The sequence below is a fragment of the Anser cygnoides genome, chromosome 2, assembly GCF_040182565.1.
Source record: "Anser cygnoides isolate HZ-2024a breed goose chromosome 2, Taihu_goose_T2T_genome, whole genome shotgun sequence".
Taxonomy (NCBI): Eukaryota; Metazoa; Chordata; class Aves; order Anseriformes; family Anatidae; genus Anser; species Anser cygnoides.
Genome location: NC_089874.1, coordinates 117,304,657 through 117,332,491, shown reverse-complemented (window position 1 = coordinate 117,332,491; position 27,835 = coordinate 117,304,657). Strand labels below are relative to the sequence as shown.

The following is a 27,835-nucleotide window of genomic DNA, read 5'->3' as shown; positions in this document are numbered from 1 at the left end:
AATGATAAATTACACTTAACGGTAAATACGTTATTCTTTTTTAAAAGCAATATTTTACTGTCTTCAAATAAATCCCCCCCCCCTTTTTTTTTTTGGAAAAATCTCTGTATAAAATTAGTTGTTATCATGAATACTTGCCTGTGACCTTAGAAAGTTGATTCAGAAATGTTAAAATGTGCTGTTTTTACTTTTAGAATCAAATTCTTGTTGCTTGGATAGGCTCAGTTTGAACTGTGTGCAGTGAGTGTACCTGAGATGCCTGTGCTGCCCAAATATTGTAATTCAAGTGTCTTTTGTTCTTTCTTCTCTGTGGCTTGTACTCCAGCATTAACCTACAGATCCTCTGAAGCACTGATTCAGAGCTGCAGGACAGAAGGGTATCACAGAAAAGGCCATCTAATGGGAGAGAACAACGCAGAGACTGATGACTTGAGGAAATTGTACTGTAATTCCCATGGGACCTGACACAAAGTTCTGTTGTGCCAACCTAAAACAAAGTATCTTAGTAATTTTTACACATGAAATAATTTCACACTGGGATGCAATGACTTAAGTCAACTTTTTTTTTTTTTTTCTGTGATAGAAAACAAAAACTGGATTTTTCCTGTACAAACCATCAGTTTTAAAGGAAACCACATTTTTCACTGATAGATAAAAAAAAAAAAAAGAATCCTGAGTCAGTCTACTTAAAACACAATGTTCCAAATGATCATTTATTGTATTTTTTTCAGAGCCATTCAGAAATTATTACAAGCAAAACCCTTAGATTTTTATTTATGAAAACACGCTAACACTATGCTATTACTTGTATTTTAAATAGAATGAAAATGCTTCATTTGGTTACGTGTTAGGAAGGCAAAGCAAAATGCTTCAATTCAGGCAAAATGCTAGGCTCTTTCGGATTTTTGCTTAAATTTAGTACTCTTTTCATATTGCAAATAGTACAATATGCTACTCACAGCAGTTTAAATGTGTTATTTATTACCACAAAATCAGGACTGAGCAAAAAGAATTGAAACCTGCAGTACAAATTCAGACAGTGTTCCCAAGACAGTAATTTAACAAGATCCCCTGCTTGTGGCTCTATTCACTTCCATATGACAGCATGGTTTTCATGCTGCCAAGAACTCAATAAGCCTGTGGAAGACTGTAGGATCCTGCTCTCCAAAATCCAAGTAAGTAAAGAAAGTTATAGACTTGATGTTGCACACTGCTGACACTTCAGGAGCTTTTGGCTTGAATGGCATATAGCAGGATTAAGATCACTATTTAGAGTTATTTTTCTTTCTTGAAAACCATTCATGCTTCCTTACTAAACAACAGGATTAAAGCCAGGCAGCAAGTGGGTTTCTAAGATATAGCTGAAGAAAAAAAAAAAAAAAAAAAGCAGAAGTAATATCTGTTAGTCAGGATTAACCTATATGCTATTTTTTAATAATAAAGCAAGGAAAAGAATTTTCACTGAATTTTAATGAACCGAGTATTTGTTCACTCACATCTTCAGATACATTTTTGTTCCACAATTTTGTAATAACCTAAAAATTTCAATATCTCACTAAGAAAGCAATTGTAAGAAAGTTTGTAAAAATCACACAGCAATAAAGATTAATAATCAGAAATGCACTGGAAGTGCGCTGAGGAATAATGCTGTGGTTGCTGTTTGATTGCTGATCATGAGAAACCAGTATTAAGAAAGTGCAGAAAGCTTTTGAGAAATGTAACATAAAAAACTATTGCTCTTAAACTATGTTAAAAAGTTACCAAAAGACAGTGCTAGCAAAATAGAGAACCACTACATAACCTAAAGTTGTGTTTTTAAAAAGATTTTTTAAATTATTTTATTTTTTCACTATTAGTTCTTCCACTTTCTACTTCTAGACATGTGAGAGCCCAGACTCAGCTTGAGCACCCATACTTCACACAGCATTCCTGTTTGAGGGGGGGCAGAAAGGATTCAGCACATGCTCCTGCAGTCTGGTTTTATAACCTTGGAGCACAATTAGGGAAAATATTTGTGATTTGCATAAGATGATTATTTAAATATTTACAAAAAACTTTTTTTTTTTACATTAAAAATATCTCTAATGGAATTGCATACGCTCTCTAAATGCACAGAGAGCCCTACATATTGCAAATACTTGCTTTTTTTAATATATAAATAGGTGGTTAGTGAAATGAAAAGGAGCTTGTCAGGGTTTTAGTGAATTTCAGTAAGTAATATCTGGATCTAAAATCAGACATATAAAAGCATAAAACTTTATATATTATATCTATTTACCTTCTTTAAAGAATGATTCTAGAAACCATACTTAAAGTAGTTATCTAACATAAATAGAGAATAATTCCACTGAAGTCAACACAATTTTAGTGATACTTAAGATAATCAAGGCTACAGGATGAAGTACAAGTAGCAATAATACTTCAGATTGCTTTAGAGTGCTACCAGGGGAGTGCATCTAGCATGCTCAGTCGCTTCAGAAAAAGCTTGAAGGCATGGAAGGACCTTTTTCAAGGTAGCCTTGAATTTGTCAATTAATCCTGGGGAGCACTTAAATGAATTAATTTGGATTTGAAGGTTTCTTCTCCTTTTTACTGAGTGGGAATTTCACAGACAACTCTTAAACTTTTCACTAACCTGTCCATCAACGCTGAAGAAGCAAAATTTGAGGGAAAGCTACTGATCTGGTCATCTAGCAAAACAACAGCAACAACAACAAACAATCCCTCCATATAACTCTATTGTATTTACATCAACGTGATGTTGTTGTATACACTATGCTTACTATACATATGATACAGAAGTAAAATGAAATAGCTACTACTTTTCAGCATTTTGCTCCTTCAGATCATAATCTAAAGCATGCTAAAGTATTATTAGAATAACAGAATCCAGTAGAGCTGTTTTTGTGGGAAAATAAAAGCCAGATTTAATTAAGATTATAGAATCATAAAGACTTTTTCAATTAACACATTCAAATAAACTTTCAAAATATCAATGCAAAATACATTGACATATGAAATAACAATTCTCCATGCTCAGTATTAGCAAATTTATATTGTTCCCAAGGGTTTTTTCTTTTCACGAAGGCCTTCAGCTACCACTGTCAGTATTATAATACTTGCTATTGCCTCCCCACATCACAAAGCTTCTAAGACTTTGTTTTCTTGGCAGTATTTGAGAAGAGAACCGGCATGTTATATTACAGTTCTCGTAAAGTAACCTGATGTTGGAGACTTAACTGGTAGGCATATTTTGGCACAAAAATCTGATTATCTGCTCCTGGTTTTCACCAACGTCCTTCTAGATTTAAGTAAAGCTGTAGTGGTATTGGAAAAAAGATGAAGCCAACAGCTTCTTGGTTTGCAGCATCAATGCTGCAGCTCCAGCTGTGGCAAATTCCTAGCCACACTCTTGGCCATGAGCATAGCAACATGGCAGGTCATGAAAGAGCACGTTTTACTAAGAACTTCAGAAAGCTATGAAAACGCATTGTGTTTATATGATTATTATTTATAACTGTTGCTGGTGATAGCAGAAATGATTCAAAGTGCTGTTTTGCAGCGCACCTGAAATTACATGCAAAGTAAAGTGATGTGTTTGAAAGTGCTTATTTAGTCTTACGTTGACTAATTGCTAATTGCATTCTTTTCCTGTCTTGCCAGTGAGGGGCCATTAACCCAAATCTGCTTGTCTTGGGAGATCATTCACCAATATAGTATTTTAACACTCTTTCGTCTGACATTAATTCATGCTGATACTGTATGTGGATCCCTTCTCACTGCTCTGCTTACTAATCAGATCTCTCTAAAATCATTAGTGTCTGTTTGTACAAGTTTATTGCTCTGTGGAAAGAAAGAGAGAAATTTAGAGCTCACCTCAGCTTTCCCTTCACTGACAAAGTTTTTGACCTTGAAATGGGGCACCCTTCTGAGATCCTCACTCAAGGAGGAATCCCTGAAATTTCAGTGCTGTTTGCTAGTTATAAATAATGATGATATTCTTGTTGGGTGGCAGCTAACAAATGTTGATGCAAGTGCCAATTTCAGTGGGGAGGTGCGCTGGCAGAAGCCTTACTGGCTGGAGTACTGCACGGTGCTGTACTTTGTCACTCTTCTCCGGGAGGTGCCAGGGGACGCTGTGCCCATTGCCTGGCCGAGGTGGCAGTCAGCGCTGAGCATCTGACCTGTGCTGCTCAGGCCCCCCAGGTTTGCCCCTCCCAGGCTTCCCCCCGCTAGGCCGCTCATCCCAGACCCTGACACTACCCTCTCAGTGACCACCACATTGTGGGCGTTGGATAACTCTGAGGGAATATTTATTAAGCTGCCTGGCATGCCAGAGGCAGGCCTGAACACCCTTTCTGTCACCACCACATTTGACCCATCTACCAAATCAGGAATGCTCAGAGATGTCGGAAGCCGGGAGTTAGGTGCAATGACTCTTTCTGTGACGATAACGTTGGACCCATCTGTGAGATCGGGAATATCTAGCATGCCACGCAGATCAGAGGCAGACGCGGGACCAACAACCCTTTCTGTTACAACAACGTTGGATGCGCGCAGTGGGTCAACACAAGGAGAGCTGGAGGTGTAGGTCTCTGTCACCGTCACGTTGCCGTGGAGCAAAGGATCAGGCATGGGTCGTGGGGGCTGTATGGTAGATGCAGACGTGTAGGTGTTTTCGGTAACAACCGTGGTAGTGCCGACCGGGGGAGCCATTGGTGCAGAGCCGTTGACAAGGATGGTGGTTCCAGGTGGCGGGAGGTTCAGGTCACATTCAGGGTTGGGAAAGGTGACGTTAATGCCTGGCCAAGGTGGGTTGGCATCAGGGAAAGGTTCGATCTCCTTGCCCAGACATATCTCTGCTAGGGTCTTAAATTTTGGTCCTAATGTATCCAAATACGTTTCATCTGTATCTTCTCCAATAAAGCTGCAGCATCCAACAGAGCCGACAGGAGTACCTATTCCTTCGTGATCATATATTAATAGGCAGTCATTTGCTGGCCGACCTTCATCTTCATCTGCATACACAAATGCTTTCTGTAGGTTGCAAAAACAGAAAGGTGAACAGAGTGACTTTTTGTCAGGTTGTTAACCGTGACGACTCAAGCCATAGTAAGGTCTCCCCAACCACAGTAAGGCCCAGATGACTTGAAAAACAGAACATCTCAAGACCAAAAAAAATAATAAAAAATCAAAATTTGTGTGACCTCAACATAAGCTTTATTCAAATGTTACTAATATTTTATTATTGTTTCTGCAAACATTTAGCATCTCAGGTTTGGTTAAGACAAATACTGCAGAGACTTGAGACTTTTATAAATGTGGCATATCCTGGCAATAATTTTCCTAGGTATTTCCTGCCTTCCTGTCTTGAGAATCTCATCCAAAGTGATTTATTGTGATAAAAGAACCCTATGTTAAAATTTTGAAATTGTTAGCAAAGTGGGCAAGGGGACAGCACAAACACAGCTGGCCAAGACAGCGAAGGAATAGTGGTATCTGTCTGCCATCAGTGGGTCTGATTGTAGGGTAAACGGGAACGAACATACTCTTTGGGCAGCGGTAGTCAGACAAAGCAGTAGGAAGAAGACTGAAGCAGGATGGCAGAGGAACCAGGACAGAAGGAAAGGGACTATGGGTTGGCCACAGCAGGGAAGGCTTGGTATGTCCAGAGGAGAATCCATTTTGAGTAGGATAGGGATCAATGATTTGGGATGGAGTTGGGGATGGAGTGGTCAATGAGGAGGAACAAGGCAAGAAAGAGAGAAATTTAAGGAGGGATGAGGTTGGAGGATGCAGGAAAGAACAGAAGAGGAGGCCCAGGAGGGAGAGGCGGAGGGTTTGGAGACTGAGATAGTCAATAGAAGGGGTAATCTGGGTGGTGGTATGGCAGGCAGACAATTAATACATAGTGCTCGTGGACCAGGCAGGGAGATCACAATCTGGGAGAAAACCATGTTCAGGTCTTCAGGACTGCTCTGTGCTCTTCCTCACTGAATCTTGAGTAGATTTTGAAATATAGCAATCCTCACAAATTAATTGATTTTGTTTTTGAAGACATATGCAATTGTAGTATTATGCATCACAGTTCATGATACTTATAAAAATATATCAATTAAATCCAATTTATATCCAATAAATCCATTAATCATGTAAACTCCATAGGATTTTATCCCATATGTAAAGTCTACTTAATATTTTCCCAGTTCAAAACTGTGTGTTTATGTCATTTGCATCTCACAAGTCTTTTACAGAACAAAAAAGGCAATAAAAATATGGAAGAAAGTGAACTGGTATTCAGAGTTCCTTAAGACTTAAAATTACTACATTTAACAATCTCTAAAAAAGTATTTGTGAACAACTTCACGATGTTATTATATATCTATACACTGGAAAACAGTGGAAAATGGATACATGTGATGGTCACTTATTAATCTGAAATAATTTAATTACTGCCCATACCTACAGTGTGTCCATCAGTTTTACAGAAATGAACAGAATTACAGAATTGAACTATCAAAACTTATATGCCAACAGCTCAAAAGCAGTATTATCAATCTCCTGCTTTTTCCAACTAGTACAGTGAGCTTTGCTCTTACACCAGTCTTGTATCATGGGAGTTTCAGTTGAGCGGAGTTATTTGTATTTAGACATTGGAACAGGCTGCCCAGAAAAGTGGGGAGTCACCATCCCTAGACGTATTTAAGAGGTGGTGCTTAGGATGTGGTGCTTAGGAACATTGTGGACATTGTTTCATGGTGGACTTGGTACTGTTAGGTGATGGCTGGACTTGATGATCTTAAGGCTCTTTTCCAAACTATAGATCCTAAGATTCCATGACTCTGTGATTTTGTATTCTCACAGTGTCACTTGGGGAGGATAGCGTAACATCAGACTCACAGATACAACACAAAGAAGACCACATAATTACCTCAGAGAAGTAGTTGTCTAGGAAGGCCATGTTCACCCCTCCTTCTCGATACTCTTTTATCGTTCCTCCCGTTGACCCTTTTACTTCCCCTGTTCCAGAAACTCCTCCAGCTGTTCCATAACCAGTACCAGTGGCATAGCCAACCCCTGTAGTTTCTTCAACACCATGACATACTCCTCCTCCTCCTCCATATGTGTTTGTATATATATCTGAGAACAAGAAAAGAAAAATTCTCTCTCCTGTGTTCTCTGAAAATTTTCACAGAATTTGCCAGTTGTTTTTGCAAATAGTATAATGAAACTGCTGAAATTCTGAAGATATTTTAGATTAGTTGCAGGCACAGATCCACACACATACCAAACACTAAAACTACAATAAAAATTAAGTGCATACTAGCAGACATCTAAAACTTTGATTTTATTTGTGATGATAAAGCTAGACATACATGCTTTAAAATATCAGTGTTTGGCTTGTTTAATTGGAGAGACTTCTGTCTGGTGCATGCATATGCTCCCATGGGATTTGCATTGGCAAATAAGATAATGCTCATGGATATTTACGCAAATGCATAGATGCATATTTATAACCCCACTGCGGTTATATTGTTTTGTCTGAAACTGTTAACTAAAAGAAATAGCTTTTTAACTCCTTTCAAATTTTCTAGTTCTTAGATTGTTAAGGGGGATTCAGGAGAACAATAGCTGATCATAACTGCTGGTGTTAATAATACAGAATGAAAATAACCTTTATATTAAATTATAAAATTATACACAGAGTTTTATCTTCTCCACATTTCTTCATATATTATAGCAATGAATGTGTGGTCTTAAATATTAGCATGTAATATAATAAAACAATTACATGTAGTAGTCTTTTTGACAACCTATGATTACATTAAGAAATATACGCCAAATTCCGTTGTTTTTCTATTTAATCTTGTTGATCTCAGGTGATAGAATTTGAACCTGGGGCTCTCACTGTAGCACTACTGAACAGTGGAAATAACTAAATCACAGGCGAAAGTCTTAAACATTTCTATTGCCATGGCATCAGAACTTCCCTGAGAACAAAGACACATTCATATTTATGACCCAAAATGTTCTCTTATCTTTTTGTCTAAGGATAAGAACATTTTTGGCTAATCAGTGCTCATCTGAGAAGTTGTTGCTTGCACAGTGACATTTCTTTCTGTCAGAAGCTAGAGGAAATGGATCTGTGCCAGCATCCTTACTTCCTGTTGTGGAGTGAGGAATGGGGAAAAAGAGAAAGAGGAACTGCAGAGCTAGACTTGCACTCTATGGCTATCTAATTCTTGGGGGAACCTTATCACAGAAACATATATTTTTTATATTGTGTGCCAGCTTTCTATCTAGGTTGGTGCACAAATGGGCAGTAATTAACTAGCTACTTGGTAAGTCCTATTCTCCCTCGTGCTAAGGAAAGCCTTGAAATTGGGAAGGGACAAACCTTCCACCACCAAGTTATGAAAGAAAATTTCCTTATTTTGGTCTTCAGATTCATTTCTGCTAAAACTGGTATCTTGAAAAAAGCCTCCATCCACTACCTGGAATGATTAAGAAAAAATGCCTGAGATTTGAAAGTCTCAGCAAATATTTCAAAAGAAATGTATCTGCCCATTTTCAAGGCTCAAGCCTCAGACCCTTCACTCATGCTGGAAGTCCTACTGGCATCAGTTTGACTATCTGCAGAGGTACAGTTGGAAGGGTTGTGCTGTAGCTGAGAAACCAATGTGCTCCCTGAACCAGAAGATATGAAGTGCTGAAAGACAGCTTTATGATAGCATGCATAGAAAATCTTTGGATATTCTTACCAGAAGGTTCACCAAAATCACCTCCAGCAGCTGTTGTTGGGGCAAGAATGTGTGAGACATCCTGGAAAACAACATTTTGATTCCTTGAATGATAACTTTGAAATTCCTTTATGAAGGTCAAGACTTTGTGAATCATGCTAAGGAATTACCACTTTAAAGTGTTAATGACAGCTAAGAGTTACCACTCCCACAAAAAAAAAAAAAAGAAAAAAAAAAGAAAAAAAAAAAGATTTTTCATTTTCAAGGTAAAAGGTGATCAGTGAAGATGGTTTGTATTATCTTGCCCTAGCTTGCACTGGAAAAGCTTGCAAATTACGCTTCAGCTGAGGGAATAGTAAAATCAGACTGTTGGGCCAAGATAACCGAAAACAACTTAAGGCACACAAGCTCCATCTGCAAATCTTAAATAAGAATCACCTTTCATACCAGCCTGGCAATGGCTGACAACGCCAGGCTTCTTTTACAGGATGACATAGTAATATGATCACTTTCTGGCTTCTAGACAAATGAAGTCTTTTCTGTAAACAGAAATTACTGCAGGGTTTTGAAATATGGGATGTACTGACCCTATCTTCAGGCTGTGCACCTTCTATTCCCCATGGATGAATCGCCCCTTCTGTGCATTCAGGTACAGGTTCAAATCCAGTTCCAACTCCAGCTGCAGCTCCAGGTCCACAGCCACAACAGTCACTCATTGACATCAGAATTGGAATCACTTAACAGGGAAGAAACAAGAAATAGGGATTTAGGACATCCTTTCTTCATAGGAATAGCTGTTTTACCCAGAGGGCAGGTGCTCAAGAACTTTAGAAAAAAGGTCTTTTGAAATGTTTCAAACCAATCAGCCTGCAAGTCTGCCTTTCAGAATCATCTGCTTTTGAAAATGTATGCATTTGGATATTCGGAATAATTTGTACCTTCAGTTATAGCAGAGTAAAGTTGGGGTGGAGTAGGGCTGCTGTTACTCTAAATTTATGGCTATACATCCAGGAACAGACTTTGATCTACCTCAACTGAATGAATATAAGATGTTGATTTAAGAAAATTAAACAAACAGAACCAGTCTTGCTATATATAGCATTCAGTGATATTCATTCTTGACACATAAGCACATATTTTTCTCTTCAGACATTGTAATTTATTTTCAGAAATACACATTAGTAACAATAAACTTATAAGAATCAATAGGGTACTATTCATGTGGCTACAGTGATCTTTAGCTAACACTCCAGTTGCAATATTCCCATCACCTATATATGATGCTTATTGGAAAAGCAAGAGTCAAACCCCTCAACACCTGGCTTTAAAAAATGATTAGATAGTGAGTCAGGTTTTGCAGTGTGGTGCATTATGCTTATTTCTTTCAAGAATTCAGTGTTCGAAATTACTGGAAAAAAAAAAGCATTGCTCATTTTAGGAAGGGGCTGCAATATTCATTCTGGCTGTATTTAGGCTATTAACCTAGATAATTAAGTTAAAAACCTAATATTGCTGCAGAGTTACTGGGGAGACACACTTGCTTACAGCAGACTAGCCAAAGTATCTAAAACTCCCAATTTAACATCAAAGTGAAACAAAGAGAAAAGGCAATTAAGTGTATACAGTGCTACCTCATATTACATGAGTAAGGACATATTGAATCCAGACCACCAACTAGGAAAGGAGATTTCTGAAGGCAGAAAGATGGCCTTTCCTGGAGAATTAACCAAATGGGAACTAGAAACAAAACAGTCTTCTCTGCAGCTTCAAAATTTTGTCTTTGTTGATTCCCAGTTAATCAGAGACCAAAAACCAATATGATCACCCTCCTCAAGAGTCAGGTTCTCATAGTTATTGTAGTCAGTACTTCTGCACTGGACGGTTTCAGATGTTGACTGCTTGATGCCAATGCCACGAAAGAAGAGCAATCACATCTGACTGCAGCAGTCAGAGAAGTAATTGCTGAAGCTCATATACTGAAAATCACATATTGATCCTTTATTGTATACAGTATTGTTTTTTAACAGATGTCATATTTAGCAGCAATGGCCAAAAGTTAAGATGATGGTCTTCTTCATCCCACCACTGAAATCTGTCTTACAGTTCAAAGGAAACTCGTTCTTTCCTTACATCTTTTCATATCCAATTTGATAGTTGCCCATTTGTTTTAGTAATTTAACTGAAGTTCAAATTGCAAAGTGTAAATTGTAAACTAATAGAGGCAGCTTTTGCCAGAATCTTCTGAATCTTCTTAGTAGAAGATTTCAACTCTTTCTTTCAACATTTCAACTCTTCATGGTAGTCTGAGAACTGAATACCTAAGGAGGAATATCCTAGCTCTTAGGATGGAGAGAGTTATTTCTGAATGAAACATGGATATATATGTAGAATATAGGATACATACATATGTTTACATACATGTACATATATCCTATATGTATCCATACAATTCCTATAGTTTTTGGTTTTGTTTGTGTTTTTGTTTTGCCAAGTTGCACATGGGAGCCCATGGGTTAACAACTGACCAAAAAGCCACCTTACTTAGAAGAATAAAAAATACACTTTGTAAAGGTTAAAATATATATATATATATGATAAATTTAATACTTACGAACAAATATTAAGCCACCGAGAAACATCAGGCCAATGGCAGCACCGCTAAGTGTAGTAGGAGATTGGCCATATGTGATAGGATAACCATTTTCCTCACCAACAGATGTATATGTTTCATGAGTTTCAACGTTAGTGTACCACTCTGTCACGTCTCTGTAGTCATATCTGTCAGTAACAGGCCTATCAGTCCAACTAATTTTGTCACCATCAGGACTACCGCCACCACCGCCACCACCGATGATGATTATTTTTGTGGCCCCACTGCTGCAATAATTGCGACTGTCACAGCGACAAGCTTGTAGAGGAATTATGTATGGTTGTAGGCAGCTTCGGCCTTGGCTATCTCTTACTCTAATATAGATCTTATAAAGGTAGAAGTCCATGTTTTGACTCACTAATTCTGCAGAGGTAGCTTTAGGGGAAAAAAAAAAAAAAAAGAGAAAAATATTTAGATTAAGGTGTTGACTTTAAAAACTGCTCAAATCTATAATTTTGGTGAATAATATTAATAGTACAGACTAAGTGTTTGGATTAGATCTTCAGTTACTTATGCAACTACAGTACTTATTCAAAGCTGAAGCATGATCTATACTGGTGGTTTTTATTTATTTGTTCGATTTTTATTTTTTTTTATTTATTTATTTATTTTGTATTTGGAGAACCTGAGCCAGATCAATCTAGTTATCACTTTTTAACTTGAGAAATATAAAAGGGGCAAATTCAGTTTTTTATATCTACTGCTGGTTTTCCTCATTTTTGTTCCCAAAATTGTTAACACATAATTTGCAAGCTTTACACATTTTCTTTTCTCTCACTAGAAATTTACATGCTAGTTATGCTTTCTGTTTCTTATTTTTTTTATTTTTTATTTTTTTGAAAAGGTATTTCAATTCTTTCAAAATATTTAAAATTATGAATTTATGTCTGTTTAGGACAAATGGGAGTTACAAAGGTACTTGCAAATCTGATATTTACTGTTTAATAAAGCCTTCTATACATACAGTAAATTATGCAAATTCCATCATTTAGAAATGTATGAGATTTGATTAATCAAAAAGCAAGCAGAATTTGTACCATACATTGCAAAAGATGTAATCTTTATTTACCATTTTCATAAGGCTTTCATAAAAATAAAATTTACAAAGAACTTTTGGTCTCATATAAATATAAGAGCTTTGTCATATACTTAGAATAAAAATAATTAATAGAATTAAATAATATAGAAATAAAAAAATATCAACTTGCTTTTGAATTACCTCATTAGGTTTAGACCAATAAAGCTGCTTATCGTAGTTATCACGCTCACATACAGTTTTGCTGCTCTATTTTTATCAACATATTTTTAGTTTCCTTTAAAAGATAACTAGATAAAATGCATGTAATAATTCTCATTCAGTGCTAACATATACATAGAGAGCAACTCTTTGGATTCAACTGAATATAAAATCATATTTAAGTGAGAAGAATGGATTTTAATGACTGTTTTGTATTGTTTCTTATGAAAACGTATCCTACTCTGTAATCTTACTATGATTTATTCTGTTATAAAAAGTAGTTTAATTTACCATTTATTGATCTGATAATCCATGTAGTTTGAGGTTCACCATGTATGCTGAATGTAAAGGGGAGCCCGTATAGATCACCATTCATGCTCTTTGCTGTGATGACCACTGATGGGGAATGCATACATACTTTCCTTAATGCTGTATTAATAGTTGGGCAATTGTCATTGACGCCTTGCATTGTAAGCACAATGGTGCCAGTAGCAGTATACTGAGGAACCCCTGTAAAAAGAAGGTATTTGTAATCAGGAGGCAATATTGATACTATAAATAATGCAGTTCAGGTGGGAAAAGATGGAACGGGAAAAAAAAATGTACAAAGAGTATTTTATTTCAGACAACTTAATTTCTCCATTTCTCCAACAGACAACTGTTTTCTTACCTCTAGTAATAGCCAGAACCTCTGCTCTGTACTGCCCATGGGATACATAGGAGGATTCCCAGTCAATAACTTTGTTCAGTGTGATTTCACCAGTGTTTTGATTGATTCTGAACCAGGCACCTGGATCACGTCCTATACTATACCTGTATTTGTTTAAAGAAAAGTATTCAGAATTATGTTGAATATGAAACAGTACAAATGCAGACCTAGTTATGTGGGTGGAATAAATTATTCCAATTAATGTGAACTCCATATGGTATAGTGATCTGCTATATGTTCATTTTGCAAGTAATATTTGTCACTTTGGAATATTTTTTCTTTAGATTATGCTAGATGCCATTGTATTTTAGCCTTTTCAAACAAAATTCTTGTAGATGTCCAAAGATATACACCGTAAAAAATAATTGTCAACAAACGAAATGCATAAAGTTCATTATATTTTGAAAGTGCTATCATAGTCTGAAAGTAAATAAAATCTGTCTGGTCCCTGTAAAGCTTTAACAGAACCTTTGATAACATCAGTAGTTAAATCCACAGCTCTTCCTACAACATACTGTGCTTGTATATGGTTGTATTTGCTAATATTTTTGTCTGTTTTATGAAAGCTTTTCAAACCTTGTTAAATTGGGTGCATTTATTTCTACATATGTTAATAAAACAAATTATTCTTATTAATTAACTTCCATGAATTTCATCAGAAATAAATGTCAAACCATTTTTTTTAAACTATAGAATGACCTATTAGTGACCTCTTCTGTTTTGATTGTATAATATTGCCCATTATTGTGGTTTTCTGCTTGCTTTTTTAGATATGCAGGCAGATTCTCTTTCTGTGTTCTTAAGTTGGTTTATAAAAAATCTGTTTTGATTTATTTAAATTACAGATTGAGAGAAGAATGATATCTTGTTTGCATTGTGCACAAGGCTAAGGAAAGTAGGTCAGGAAACAAAAGCAATCATAGCATAAGAACATAGTATTCTATTTCTATTATTCTATTGCTATTATTATTATTATTATTTTCCTGTTATTTTACAGTACCCTCTGCAAGCTCCTTTTCTACTTCTTTGTCTGGAATAGAGAATACCTCTTCCTAATCTCATTGAAATCTCAATTAAAAGAATTATTCCATCCAGTAGGTTAAGCAGATCAGAGCTTACACAACATTGGTTGCAGTAGTCCCTGTGTCCTCATCGAATGCCGTGTATGTTCCCACAACATAGTTTGCCCTCGTTCTTTGTGATACAAAAAAGATAATTGAAGATGGATTAAACCTTGGAGGTTCAATCACATTTTTTACTTCTACTATGAGGGGTGTTCCGATGACTTGGTACTGAGACATAACAGAGTGGTGGAATTCAGCTCTGTTCCTGACACCGATACTCAGTGAGTGGGTTCGGATATGTTCATAATTCAGTTCCTAAAAGATAAAACATGGAAAATCAGAAAATAAATAAAACTTCCTGGACTTTAATCTTATTTAAATATTTTATTTTAAATGGTTGAGTGTCATTGTTGTTAGTGATATATATATATTTAACAATTAAAATTATTTTAAGATGATTATTTCAACAGCTGAATCATATTATTTATCCATACCTTAATTACTTTAAGGATTCCTTGATTTGTAGCTGGATCTGTAACAATTTCAAAGCAATTATCTTCATTACCAGATATAAAGAAAAACTCCGCTAACCAATTGTCAGTAAACTCTTCATCAGCATCCAGAGCTTGTATTCGTAGCAGTTCGGAACTGAGTGAATTTTCTGAAATAGCTGCTGAAAACTGTAATGACAGATAAATATCTATTAGCAAACACTGATGTATGTAGTGTGAGGGAGATACAGCTGACCACAGAGAATTCTTTGAAAAGTGCTCTTCCCTCAGTTAAAACTATAACAGTAAAATAAATAAATAAATAAATAAATAAATATGTGTTCTGTGTAAATTGTGATTCTGGTTGCAGATCTGAAGAGCTACGTCACCTCAAATTTTTGCAGATGCAGCTTAGCAGAAATGGATTAGTGCTTTCTAATGATAATGTTGCTTTTGATATTAAACACTTACAGAGCTTTGAGCAAGAGTTGGGAAGTTGTCATTGACATCAATAACTTTCACATGACAGCTACAAAGGGACGAAATTCCATCTCCAGCTCCATCCCGATCTGATGCCTTCACAACCAGAGTGTAGCTACTGTGTTGCTGTCACAGAAAGAGAAATGACCATGTTACAAGCATCTGCACATCTTATAAACTACAAATACTTATGTCGTGCTACTGTTTCCTAATACGGGAATTTGCCTTTTATTTTAACATATATAAAGAAATGCATTTACCCTTAAAAAAAAAAAAGAAAAAGAAAACACACCTTCTCACTCTCTCCTCACTCTCTCTTTCTCTCTATTTTTTGTCACTCTCATAACATACACACACCATGACATCATGTTATTTGACTTTGGAAATGTTACCTCTCTGTCAAGATAATTTGCCAGATGGAGTTCTCCAGTAGCCTTTTTCATAACAAACATTGGTGGGCCTGAAGGTTCCTGACTCTCTATCTTGAAGGCAATTTTAGAATTCAAGTTATTAGGTTCATCTGCATCTGATGCAATTATTTTCATCACCAGTGTGTCTAAGAATAACAATTAAAAAAAGAAAATCAGAAAAAAACTGTTCTGAAATCAGAAATACCTGGTGTATAAAAATGACAGAAAGCTATCTGTTTGTTGACATTTATAAAGAAAATGGAAGTTTAATTTCCTTGTACTAATTATGACTGAACGTGAGTGACTGTAAAATGCATTACAAATTAAAGTCAGATGGAGTAAGGTAGATTTTCAATGAACTTTTTAAAGTCACCATAGGGAATATGTAAAAATTGTAAGTTTTGAGCCTGAAGATATTCACAGAAGATATCTCCACAGTTTTAAATGAGAATTTCTAGAAGGTAGGACATGAGTGTAACACACTCAGTGTTATTCTCATGTTTAATGATGCTTGCAATGCTTTTGGTAAAAAGAACCATTTTAGGTGTTTAAGAAAGGGCTTGTTTAGTAATATTCTACTGCAACTTCAATACTCAGGCTGAAAAAAAAAAAAGTAATTTATATACCTTCACAGGAAATAAATGTAGTTGTAATGTTATTATTATTATTTAATGAGAAGAAATGGACCAATTTTAAGTTGTCACATCTAAATGAATTTCATGATGGTACAGTTAGGAACTAGAATATTCAGCATTGGTGTGTGGGAGGAAGGGGGAAGCACTGCTGTTTAATTTTAAGCAACGATCTTGGGCCCTACTCCAATAACACTCTGAGAAGCATCTCCTGCTCCTTCCTCTGCAGTAGCCTTGGGAAAAGTACGTCATTGCCTAAAAAAAAAAAAGTCGAATGAACACCCCAGGTTTATATTAACTGTACTATGGGATCTTCACTAACTTTACTATGATAGGCAATAACATAGTTACTTACTGTCCATACTGCATTCTTCAACAGCTCCTGTAAATACAGATTGTGCAAATATAGGAGGATTATCATTTATATCCAGAACTCTGACTCGAAGTTCAAGAGGTGGTTCCAAATCTATACCCGTCACTGAGTGTTTAGCAAAGCAGCGTATCTAGATAAAGAGATTTACTCATTTTAAAACCAGAATTGAAGGAAGCAAAGCTACAATCTGAAACAAATGAATTAGAGCATTTTTCTCCTTGTGCTCCCCCTGCACCACCCTGCATTCATCATTTTAAAGGAAAGATAAAATGGGAGTACTTACAACAAATACTGGGGTCACTTCCCTATCTACTATTGCTGTTATATTAATGTCTCCTGTTCTCGGGTTAATAACAAATATTCCATATGGGGCACGATCAATTCCAACTCCAGAGATGCTGTATGTGATTGGATTGTTTTCTTCACAATCTGATCGAATCTACAATAATACAAAATATTATTACATAATATGATTTATACCAGTTTACTGAGAACATCTGCAGTGTTTTCTTTTTTCTATAATTAGTCTCCTTAAAAAAATCTGTATAAGTTTAGTCTTCCTCCTAAACACATTTCACAAGATTCAATTTATAGAACAAATTGAAGGCTCTTCTAAAAAACAGGCAGCCTATAGCTATGTCTGCCCTTAAATACTGGACAGGTTTTCTCTTTCCTTTAAATCTTCTGGTGGTGAAGTGAGGATGTTAGGGGAGAGAAACTTCCAGGAGTATTACGCTGTGGCTGAAGGGGTATGGACGGGGGGAGAAGAATAATCATAAAATCACAGAATATCCTGAGGTGGAAGGGACACACAAAGATCATTGAGTCCAACTCCTGGCTCCACACAGGACTACCCAAAATCTGACCATGTGTCTGAGAGCATTGTCCAAACGCTTCTTGAACCCCAGCAGACTTGGTGCCGTGACCACTGCCCTGGGGAGCCTGTCCCAGTGCCCGACCACCCTCTGGGTGCAGAACCTTTTCCTAACACCCAGCCTGACCCTCCCCTGTCCCAGCTCCATGCCATTCCCTCAGATCCTGTCCCTGGTCACCACAGAGCAGAGCCATTGCCCCTCCGCTCCCCTCGTGAGGAAGCTGCAGGCCACCATGAGGCCTCCCCTCAGCCTGCTCTGCTCTGGGCCAAACAAACCAAGGGACCTCAGCTGCTCCTCGTACGTCTTCCCCTCCAGACCCTTTACCATCTTCGTAGCCCTCCTTTGGACACTCTCTAATAGTTTTATGTCTTTGTTGTATTGTGGCACTCAAACTCTTTGCTCTGTTGTCTACAGGAGTCAGGCATCATCCTTAACTTGCGCTTGTTCAGGCATTTCTCAAAGTGAGAGGGAAAAGAAAAATATCTCAATCTAGTACAGACACTACACAATAAAGAGACTATGGTTGGAGCTCTCCAGGAAGGGGCCTGATTGCAATGTTCTAGGAAGCCTTTGATCACTCCTCAGCAGTTTTGTGGTTTCACATATAAGACTGTCAGCAGAGCTGGAAATACTGTACCATTTTTCTTTTATTCTACATTCCTTGCCTTGACTAGTCTAAGCAAATGTGCTCTTAAATTTCTCTGCTTTTATCTTACTTCAGAAAAAGCTTCCTTGTCAGTGAACAATTCTGCTCTGCTTTCTACTTACTCTGGCAATTGGATTCCTCTTAGAATTATCTTCTCCTTCTCTACAAGCTGCAGCAAATTTTATCCATTCACGTTTTTGTCTTCTGAAGGTTTTCCATCTTGCTGTTCCATTTTCACTCCATTCTTTTACCTTCGACATAGAGTACCAGTATCATATGACCACCAACCTCAATACATTTGAAATTAATTCAGACATATAGAATTTCTCACAATAGGGAGGAGAAGAGATATTTATAGAACGTGTTTTTTAATACATCTGCATTTTAATACAGTATTAATACTGTATTTTTAATACATCTACATTTTAATACATCCCAAACTCTAACATTGTACATGTGTACTTTAAAAATATTTCTGCATATGAGATATTCATATAGGTTTAGGAGAATTTCTGAGACGATGAGCAGGTTACTATTACCTGTAACTGTTTATTATGTAAATATGTTTTCAATCTTCAAGTTCAGAAATAAAACTTGAGTATTTTCCATGTCATTTTTACATTGGTTACATTACATTTTATCAGAAAATTGGTTTCTAAAGAAATATATATTACCTCTACATGAAATCCTGCGCTGAAATCCAAGAATACCTGCAAGAATGATAAGATGATCAGCATATAAACACACAGGACATAATTCAATAACCAAAACTTGGCTGCTATACATTACTAAATTGCAGAGCAGGAGCAGTATGTTTTCTGAAATCTATTGTAATAACATATCTAGGTTGTAGCTGAAGGATTTCCATAAATTACGTTGCACCATTCCTTTATTTTTCTATATATATCACTAATTTTTGAAAGTTAATGCTTTTAAAATTATTTCTGTCTTTCAAGGCACTTTCAGTTTGAAGAGATGTGCCATACAAGTTATACCTATATCAAAATGCAGCTTTCACACAGACTTTTACATTGTACCATCTCACCTGAAGAAAGAAATGATTGCAATATCTGTTCTCAAGAATGTGTATTTTATTCTTTGTTATTGTTGTTGTATCTTATTTAGAGAGTCCACAGTAGACCTGTAATACTTCAATATACAGTTTAACCAAAAGGAACAAAAAGTTTTCTTCAAACATCTCACTGAGGTTAAAGAGATTCCAGGTCTAATGGAAAACCAATTGCAATCAGGCAGATTTTCTTGGAGTTCAGTGGGCTTTAATTTGAAGTCTAACTATGCAGCTAAAGACTCAAGTAAATATTGTTTACAGAATCAGATGCAATGAGTAAGTACTTTAAAATCATAGAGATTCATCAATTTCTTGATTAGCACAATTTAAAAGGAGGCACGGTTTAATTTTCTTGCTAGATAAATTGTGACAATAAAGCTCACTTGGTCAATGTACCTTTTCAGAGCACTGCTTTTGATTTAGGATCTACCTTTGCTCTCTTCAGATATAAAGGTTGAAGAACATGGGATCTGCATGACTGGATTCTGGCTTCATTCATAATTGGGAGAAAACGAAATATCTAGGTGACTCAAAAAGCAATGCAGTTTGTCTTTTCTCACCAAACGTGATGAATGGTTGTAGTTTTCAATTTTCCATGTTTTTGTAATTTCCCAGTACAGTTCAAGTTTTGTTTTGTTTTGTTTCTTGGTCTGATGTCTTTTGCCTGGTAGATTTTATGACAGATATTGCATGGATATAAAGTGAGATGACTTTTCCGTTTGTAGAATCTTTACCTCATGGGACTTTCCACACTTTAAACGTACTGCATTGTTGTTTTATCAAGGCCAGAAGATGAGCACAGACTTTTTCCCACTTATTTCATATTAAAACAATCTCTTACATACAAAAGATAATTGAACAGCACCTTCAACTTCATTTAAACAATGTCTCTAGTGAACTGATCTTCCCAAGAACATTCATTGAAACCTCATGTAAAAGCTGCTTTAATGTCTGTGAAGGAGGGTGTTTGGACTGTGGATCTACCTCTTTTTTATAAATATTACATTTAAATTTAAGGGACAATTCATAAGTAATATGAAGTACTTACTCATATAGTACTTCAGTAACTATACTGAAATACTGAAGTAAGAGTAAGGTTTTTTTCTGTTTGTTTCTTTGAGCAAGTTGTTGACACAAATTGTTAAGAAAAGTTGTCTGCAGGAAAATCACTACAAAGTTGCATTAGGTCTTTGGAAAGGAAATAGATATGTTCATATTGCATTCAAAACATCAATACAGTTTTTAATCTGAGTTTATGTCTTGGCGACTGTTTGAATCTTTGGCTGCAGAATGCGATTCATATGAGTCATTACTCACCTCAGAGAAGGCAATCTGCAATATCAGACTCATTTAAACTGTGGAGTGGTTTCACCTCAGCAGAACTTAAACCCTGTGCTTTTATTAAACCCCTTGTGGCTTGGGAAAACATGGCAGAGTAGAAGTTGCAGATTACACCCTCACCAGAGAGACTGACTGAGGAGGTCCACCAGAAATGGCACTGATTCAATGTTTCTTATCAGTTGATCCCACCTGCACAACAGAGACTCCTTTGGCAAGTACAGTGAAATTCTCTCCACCCTTAGGCAGAAATCTCTTCTGGTATGCAAGCAAGGAATTGTCTTGACCTAGAAAAGTATGGGTATACACCTCCTAATGCAATACCAGTGAATCTTGTCTGCTGACTGTATCCTATGGCCTATTCTGTCATTTAACAGTGAAACTAACACATCACATCTGGTCATGCCACTCTTGTGTTTAACAAGGCTACCTGAAAAACTGTGTTGGGCATCTCTGTAAAGAAAAAACTTGTGGAGAATTCTGTTCTTTAAGGACATAAATATTCATTAAAAAACTTGATTTCAGTCTACAGGGAGTTCTGCTTCCAAGCAATGAAAATATCCTTTTTACACTGGAGTTTCATCCATTGGAGCATAGATAATGGGAATGCCAAGAATTTGTTCATCAGTGATGTTGGGAATTGTAAATTAAGGCCCAGTATTTCCACATTTGTCCCTTACTGACAAAGGACCCTGCTGCTACATGCTGCTAATGGAAGCTCTTTAAAGAAATCTTGATGGTTTTGAATCCAAAGTCCTTAGTACAGTTTGTGATGCTTCTTGAAAATGCTGATCTAATGAACTTGAGGTCTGCATTCAACAAGTTTTTCTCAGTTACTGCTGTATTATAGGAAGGAGGGCAGGCATACACCATATGAAGTTGTCTCATTCACCAGATAAACCTAGGCAATTTTGAAGTGACATCTATCCAACATGACACAGGGATGAAAAGTCCTCTGCCTTCCTAACGTTTTCTAGTTCTCCACTAATATCAACAGTTAGAAGGCTCCCCCCCCAACCCCAGCTGTCTATTTTTAACATCTGTGTGATGCAAACTCTTTATCTAGTGCTATTTTGAGTGGAGAAGTACATTTTGTCATCTGTCTGCTAGCAGCTAACTTTGGTATTCTTGTAGATAATGAACAAATTTCCTTTCTAAACTAGTATCTGAGTGCCTGCATGCAATACTTTCCATAAATTCAGCGCTTAATGATAATTAAAGCAGTAGAAAGCACTGAAACATGTGAGTTGCATCTTAAGGACGTTGGGGCAGGTAAGCTGATCAGAATGAAACCAAAATTTCCTGTCCTGTTAGTCTCTGAGAGATCGTGAAAAAATGGAAACTCTGCTGAGAAGCTAGAAGCTAGTTGCACAATCTGTTTCTGGTGTGGACTAAGAGAGGTGCAAGCAGAAAACATATTTATTGTTACTGTCACTCTCACAGTAGCCTGTCTGAAAGCTTGTATTTTTTTCTATGAACCTTGTGTATAAAATGATGCCTTAGAATCACACTGGATTTATGCTGGATTTACTCTGATGTAACTGGGAAGAGAATTAGGCCCATAGGATGTGTATAGTTCTTTGCACCTTCAAAGCAATTTGCAAACAAAAATTAACTAATCATTAATTGACTGCTAAGCAATATTATACGCAATTATGGAATCCTCCCTCCTCCACCTACTCATATCTAAATGACTGAACACGCCTGTAACATCTTCCCAGCATTATTCATATGGGATCTGCTTCTCACTCTTTGAAGTCAACAGCGGTATTGTTATTGGCCATGATGGGAGGAGTGCTGAGAACTCACATATATTATGAGTCATCAGGGTGCCATGGTAGCTCTGGTTGTGTCAGCGTTTCGGGACTTTTACATCTTACTCAGCCAAGCTCTGTCTAGCAAAAGGTTGAAATAATTAACCCTTCTCTTCATGCTTTCTGCACCTCTTTGAGAAAAGATAAATCAGTGCATTAAATAATAAGAAGCACACCTGAAATATAAGACACAAACTCATATTTTAAAAAGAAGCAGTATGATCACATTTAAATCAAAACAAGGATAAGTTTTTGTCTGTACTTTTCATTTTTGCAGGTCACTAATGAATGTGCTTTCACTTTTAAGGGGATTTTTTTCAGGGTAATTTTTCATTTTTCTGTCAATTGTTTTTGTAATTCTGCAAAAGTTAGGTGCTTCTGCTGCTTCCTGTCTTAGGAAGTGAAGTCAATATTTTGTATTGCACCTGGGATGGAGGACCCACTACTATTTCAACAGAAATATAATGTTCATGTCAGTCAGAAGAATAAATTCTAAAGTTGTATTTATTTTAAAATATATTTACTCAAAGAACTAAGCACTTTGGCAATGTTTCCACTGAGATTGTTTCTTTTCTACTGAGAAATAGAGGACAAGTCATACAGAAATAATGAATTTCCATACATTATCTGAGCTTAACCGTTAGAAAAATGAATAGAAAAGTAATTTCAATACAGGGTGTAAGCCATTATCATTCAAATTTTAGTTTTTCAAATTAGACATGCTCTAATTGTGCTCTCCTCAATAAATATCCTCAATAAAACCTGAGTTCTAATATGGCTTAGAGTGCTCCAGCTGCAAATACACATTTGCTTAGGGGCCATTTTTACTCAGGAATGTAACTGCAAACTTAAGAAACTCATCTTGTGTGATAATTTCTGGTGCAGAATTGCTTTAGTTTCTGTTTCTATAATATATATTTTTTCTTCTGCAGAAGGGCCTGCAGTTTTCTGGCTAAATCCTTGCAGATATTTGGTATGCAAGTGCAAGTAGATTATTTAGTCCCTTAATATTTTTATATGCAACCAAGTTACGAGTAGGAGGTGTAACCAGAGCCTAACAACTGGAAAAAAAAAAAGTAGATAACACATGGGAAAATGTAGCCAGACAAAAGTGCATATGAGAGATGTGGTGAATTTAAAATTATTAACAGTCACCTGATGGCTGGGAGGTGGAGAGTCATACCTGATCAAACAGGTTATTTCCATAAAACGTGTCTGTGCAAGTACCACAAGCAGAACTCCCTTACTCATGAGAATAACACCTTTGAAGTCACATGAGCAAGGGTTGCAGAATCAGTCCCACCAATGGTGAAATGCATATGGAAAATTATTAGTTTCAGAGCTCGTAAGTTTTCTTTTTCTGAAAGTGTGCTAGTGTGCTAAAATATGTATAATTCCACAGCCATTTTATTTGATACAACTTATTAACAATATACTAATCAGACGCACTATTGAGACAGGTGATTTTCATGAAAGATTAACCAAGCTGAAAGCCAAGAGTGTTTCTGAGAATGCACTAAAATCATATACATAATTTATAATGTAGTTATTCTCTACGGTTTGCCCATCAGCTTTCTGTACAGTGCTGAAAGATGCAGTTAGGCTGTACAGGCCACCATAAACGCTGCTGTGCAGGAAAGCACACAACAAGAACAACAGTTGTTTCCTCTGGGTAGTAGAAGTTCAGATATTTGGTAATCATCAAAATGTAGTGGCAGTTTTCATAGTCACTCCTTTTTCTTGACATGCCCTAGTTCAGTCACAATCATAATGATAATATACTGAAAGAATGAAAATTGCTCCAGAGTTGACAAGAGAAGATAAAGCAGTAAAAGCCCTTTTGAACAGACAGATTTTAAATACAGTACAGCAAACTTTTTCACTTTTTCCTTTTTTTTTTTTTTTAATTTTTTTTGAACTTCAACTCATCAGGACTATGCATCACCAAGTAACAGAATAAAACAAATAGTCAGTAATGTTATATAAAAATCCAGCACTGGTAGCATCATGCACGACAGGCCAGTCCCACAGATCTGCATGCTGCATTAAACAAGCAGAAACTCATCCGAACCATAACTTGCTTTTGCCAAGTTTTGACATTGTTTGCTTGGCAGCTGCCCTGCGCTGCTTAGTTCTACTTTAGTGATTGCCAAACTGTGACTGTTTAAGCCTTGGGATTTCATACGCTCTAACAACAAACCCTTCTTCCCTGACTACCGCATTTCCAGAGGTGACAATAATAAGGATTTAACAAACATTTGCGCTTACTAATACATTGTGTAAAGTGAAATACACTAAAGGGTACAACTATACTCTAAATTCTAACTTTATCAATCTTCAGGGCCTTAAACCTCTACATAATTTTAAAAGAGCAGCACAGATGAGTGAGAAGAATCCGTGTGAAAATCACAAAGCAGGAGTAGAAGGGCATCCATAATTCTTTTAAGTCCGTTCTCAGTAATTTCTGTGCCTTGATGAACACACTGTACAACTATTCCACTTGACCGTACCCACAACTTTCCTTTTACAGTAAGAATAACAAACCCAAAGTGCAACACTTTCATCACGCATTCACTCGCTGAGCACATGGCTGCTCTGACACAAATGCACACTACAAGGTAGGAATTCTTTGTAATGTGAAATCATGGGCCAAGTCTTGATTTTTGCTTGGCTACAATCTTCACTAAATTTCATGTTTTTTTTTTTTTTTTTTTTGTTTTTTTCTTGAATGTAGCCATAAAACTCATTCAGCTCTGAAGCTAATCAGTTTACGAAATAATATTTGCTCTCCATCTTCCCTCAATCAATCAGAAAAATAAAGACATAGAAGCAAATATTATCCAATCAGTTTTTTTGGGGCTTTTAAAAAATACATAAGATTTTTATTAATAAAAGCAACTCCTTAAACTGTCCCCATAAACAATATTAATCTGAAAATTCATGCATTAAACAGAAAGTCATATATTAAGCATCAAAAGACTGCAAAGTCATAATCAGAAGAAATGTTTGCCAGCATTTAATGAAAACCTAAGCTACTATCTTCAGAAACTGAGTTTAAAACAATCTCAGCTTTATTTCTTTGTGTTAAATTCACGTTTATTTATTTATATTTTTTCTACGGGGGGTGTGAGAAGGTCAGGTTAGTTTACACTGTGAAAAGTAATGGTCTGCTGAGGAGATTCAGCTGGCATAATCATAAAGTTTACAAATATTGTTTTAAAATTTGACTTACCAATAAAAGGAACAGAAAAGCAGCTGTTCGGTGAGGGAGCCAATCCATTGCATCTGACTTCTCGGATACAAGTCCAACTGAGTTATGGTTACAGGTCTATTCCTTTTCCCTCCCCCCCCCCAGCTCTGATGTCTATGTAAAAAGACACTCGGTAGATGTCCTTATACTCAGCCTTTCAAGGTGTCTCTGCCTCCCTCTGAGGGAAGAACTGAAGATGCTGTATAACAGAGTGTCTTTCCCCACCCCAAAATCCTGGGCTGGTCTCACCTGAAACGCTTGACAACATCATTATTGCTTGCAGGTAAAAGCTAGGAGACACACCTTAATGCTTATTGCACTGAAACCCTTTGTTGGATACAAAAGGGTACGTTTTAAAAACAGAAGGCAAGCTTTGCTCGGAAGATACTGAGTGATTTATAAATTACTCACAACATAAGGAATCATTAAAATGGTAACTTATCATTGCTTTAAATGCAGTTGCCAGTTTTCTCCTTACACCAAGTATAATAGAGGAACTTCATGAATATTGCTGTGAAGATCATGGACTTGAAGAAATGATTAGTCTGAGTTCAAATACACGTCCATTTGTTTACTGTCAGGTGAGAAGTCAGCTCTATTCACATTGTCAACGGAAGTGCAGTACTCAGAACAGAACAGGTTGCCATTAAAAAAAGTAACTTATTAATTTGAGAAAAAGAAAAAAAAAAAAGCGTTTTCTTCATTGCCCCACAAGAGTATTCAGAAGCAGAGAAAGGAGACTCTGCTTTCACTACCTGCAAAGTCTCCTCATGCCATACCTCTCCCTTCCTATGGGTTGTGCTGTTGCTGACACAGCCGGCATGGAAATGTACACATGCCTCCAGAGAAACTGGAGAGCTGCTCAAACTGACAGGCCGTGGAGTGCAAAAGAAGGATGTGCTGCACAGTTCATTTCTGGCCTCTTTTTGGATGTCACGAGAACAAATATGTGTGGGATGGAGAAATCTTTGCTCATCAGTGTACCCCTTTGCTCTGCACTGGAGGCTTTTTAAATGCTTCCTTGCATCTTTGGGAATTGCTCCATGACAGGAAAGATAAAGGTGGGCATCTGCTGTGCTGGTGGACCTGTGAGAAGGGTGCAAGCTCTGTCCCCCAAAAGTGCAATACAGCTGTCATTCTCTTGCTCCTTGAACCCACCAAGGTGCTGGGCATGTCCCAGGACTAATCTTAAGCTGGGAAAAGAGGTTTCAGCTCTTCTGGGGCTATGCAGCTGCTATCAGGATGAAGCCCCATGCTTCTTCTGGGAGCATGCCATATCTACATGCCTCTTTGCATGGGTGCCTTGCAGCCTTGCATCTGGCTGGGGCTGCCAAAGCCTATCACACACCTCCCTGCTGCCACTCAGCCTTTGCCACTGAGTACAACGTGCCTGGCAGTGAGTTGGTGAGGGAACTGGGACAGGAAATGTTAAACAGATACCACCTGGAGTTTTCCTTTTTCTGGGAAATTCTCAACCATCTGAAATTTTCTTTTGGATAAAGACAAAATGAAAAGTTATTTGTTGCACATGTAGAATGTACATATTCCTTATGGAACAAAATAGCTTATTTCAGAACTTTTGCTGAGTTACATATTCCAAAAGATATCATTTCAAAAACATTTTCCTTTCTGTGTTTTTCATCTGTTTGGTTCAGAGTTTTATTTCATTTAACAGAATTCTTAGCATTGTTTTCTATATGTTTTTAATATTTCATATCCCAATGATATCATCATTAGTGCAATAACATGAAAAATATTTGTGTTACTATTGCAGTAGTAGGTGAAGTGAGCCAATGTTCTGACAGTTCAGAGTTAGGTCTATACTTTCTATATAGGGGAAATACATAGAAGAAGGGCAAACACAGCTTCAAAACGAGTAGTCTTCTCAAACTTCTCTACAGATCATTGGAGGGAAGGATCAGTAGACTGTTTTTTGAGTATCCTTGAAAGAAGATAGATAAAAACTATTTTATTTACATTATCAATATATCACAGCATGTGAAAATTATATAGGAGACTTGGTAAGAAAACTTCAGAAAACAAGAAAGGTTGAAAG

General features: G+C 36.7%; 1 protein-coding gene across 1 annotated transcript; it reads right to left on the bottom strand.

The window, feature by feature from the left end:
- Positions 1–683: 683 nt before the first annotated feature.
- On the bottom strand, positions 684–25,980 carry LOC106037566 (desmoglein-4-like). The gene is made up of 16 exons (XM_013183515.3): positions 25,762–25,980; positions 18,983–19,018; positions 18,431–18,559; positions 17,071–17,226; positions 16,770–16,917; positions 15,765–15,928; positions 15,364–15,498; positions 14,896–15,081; positions 14,457–14,716; positions 13,299–13,441; positions 12,920–13,138; positions 11,353–11,766; positions 9,329–9,477; positions 8,763–8,823; positions 6,932–7,140; positions 684–5,037 (listed from the first exon to the last, which is right to left on the bottom strand). Exons 1-16 carry the CDS (start codon positions 25,807–25,809, stop codon positions 4,072–4,074), a joined length of 3,423 nt encoding a protein of 1,140 aa, XP_013038969.3. The 5' UTR covers positions 25,810–25,980; the 3' UTR covers positions 684–4,071.
- Between the last annotated feature and the right edge of the window lie 1,855 nt (positions 25,981–27,835).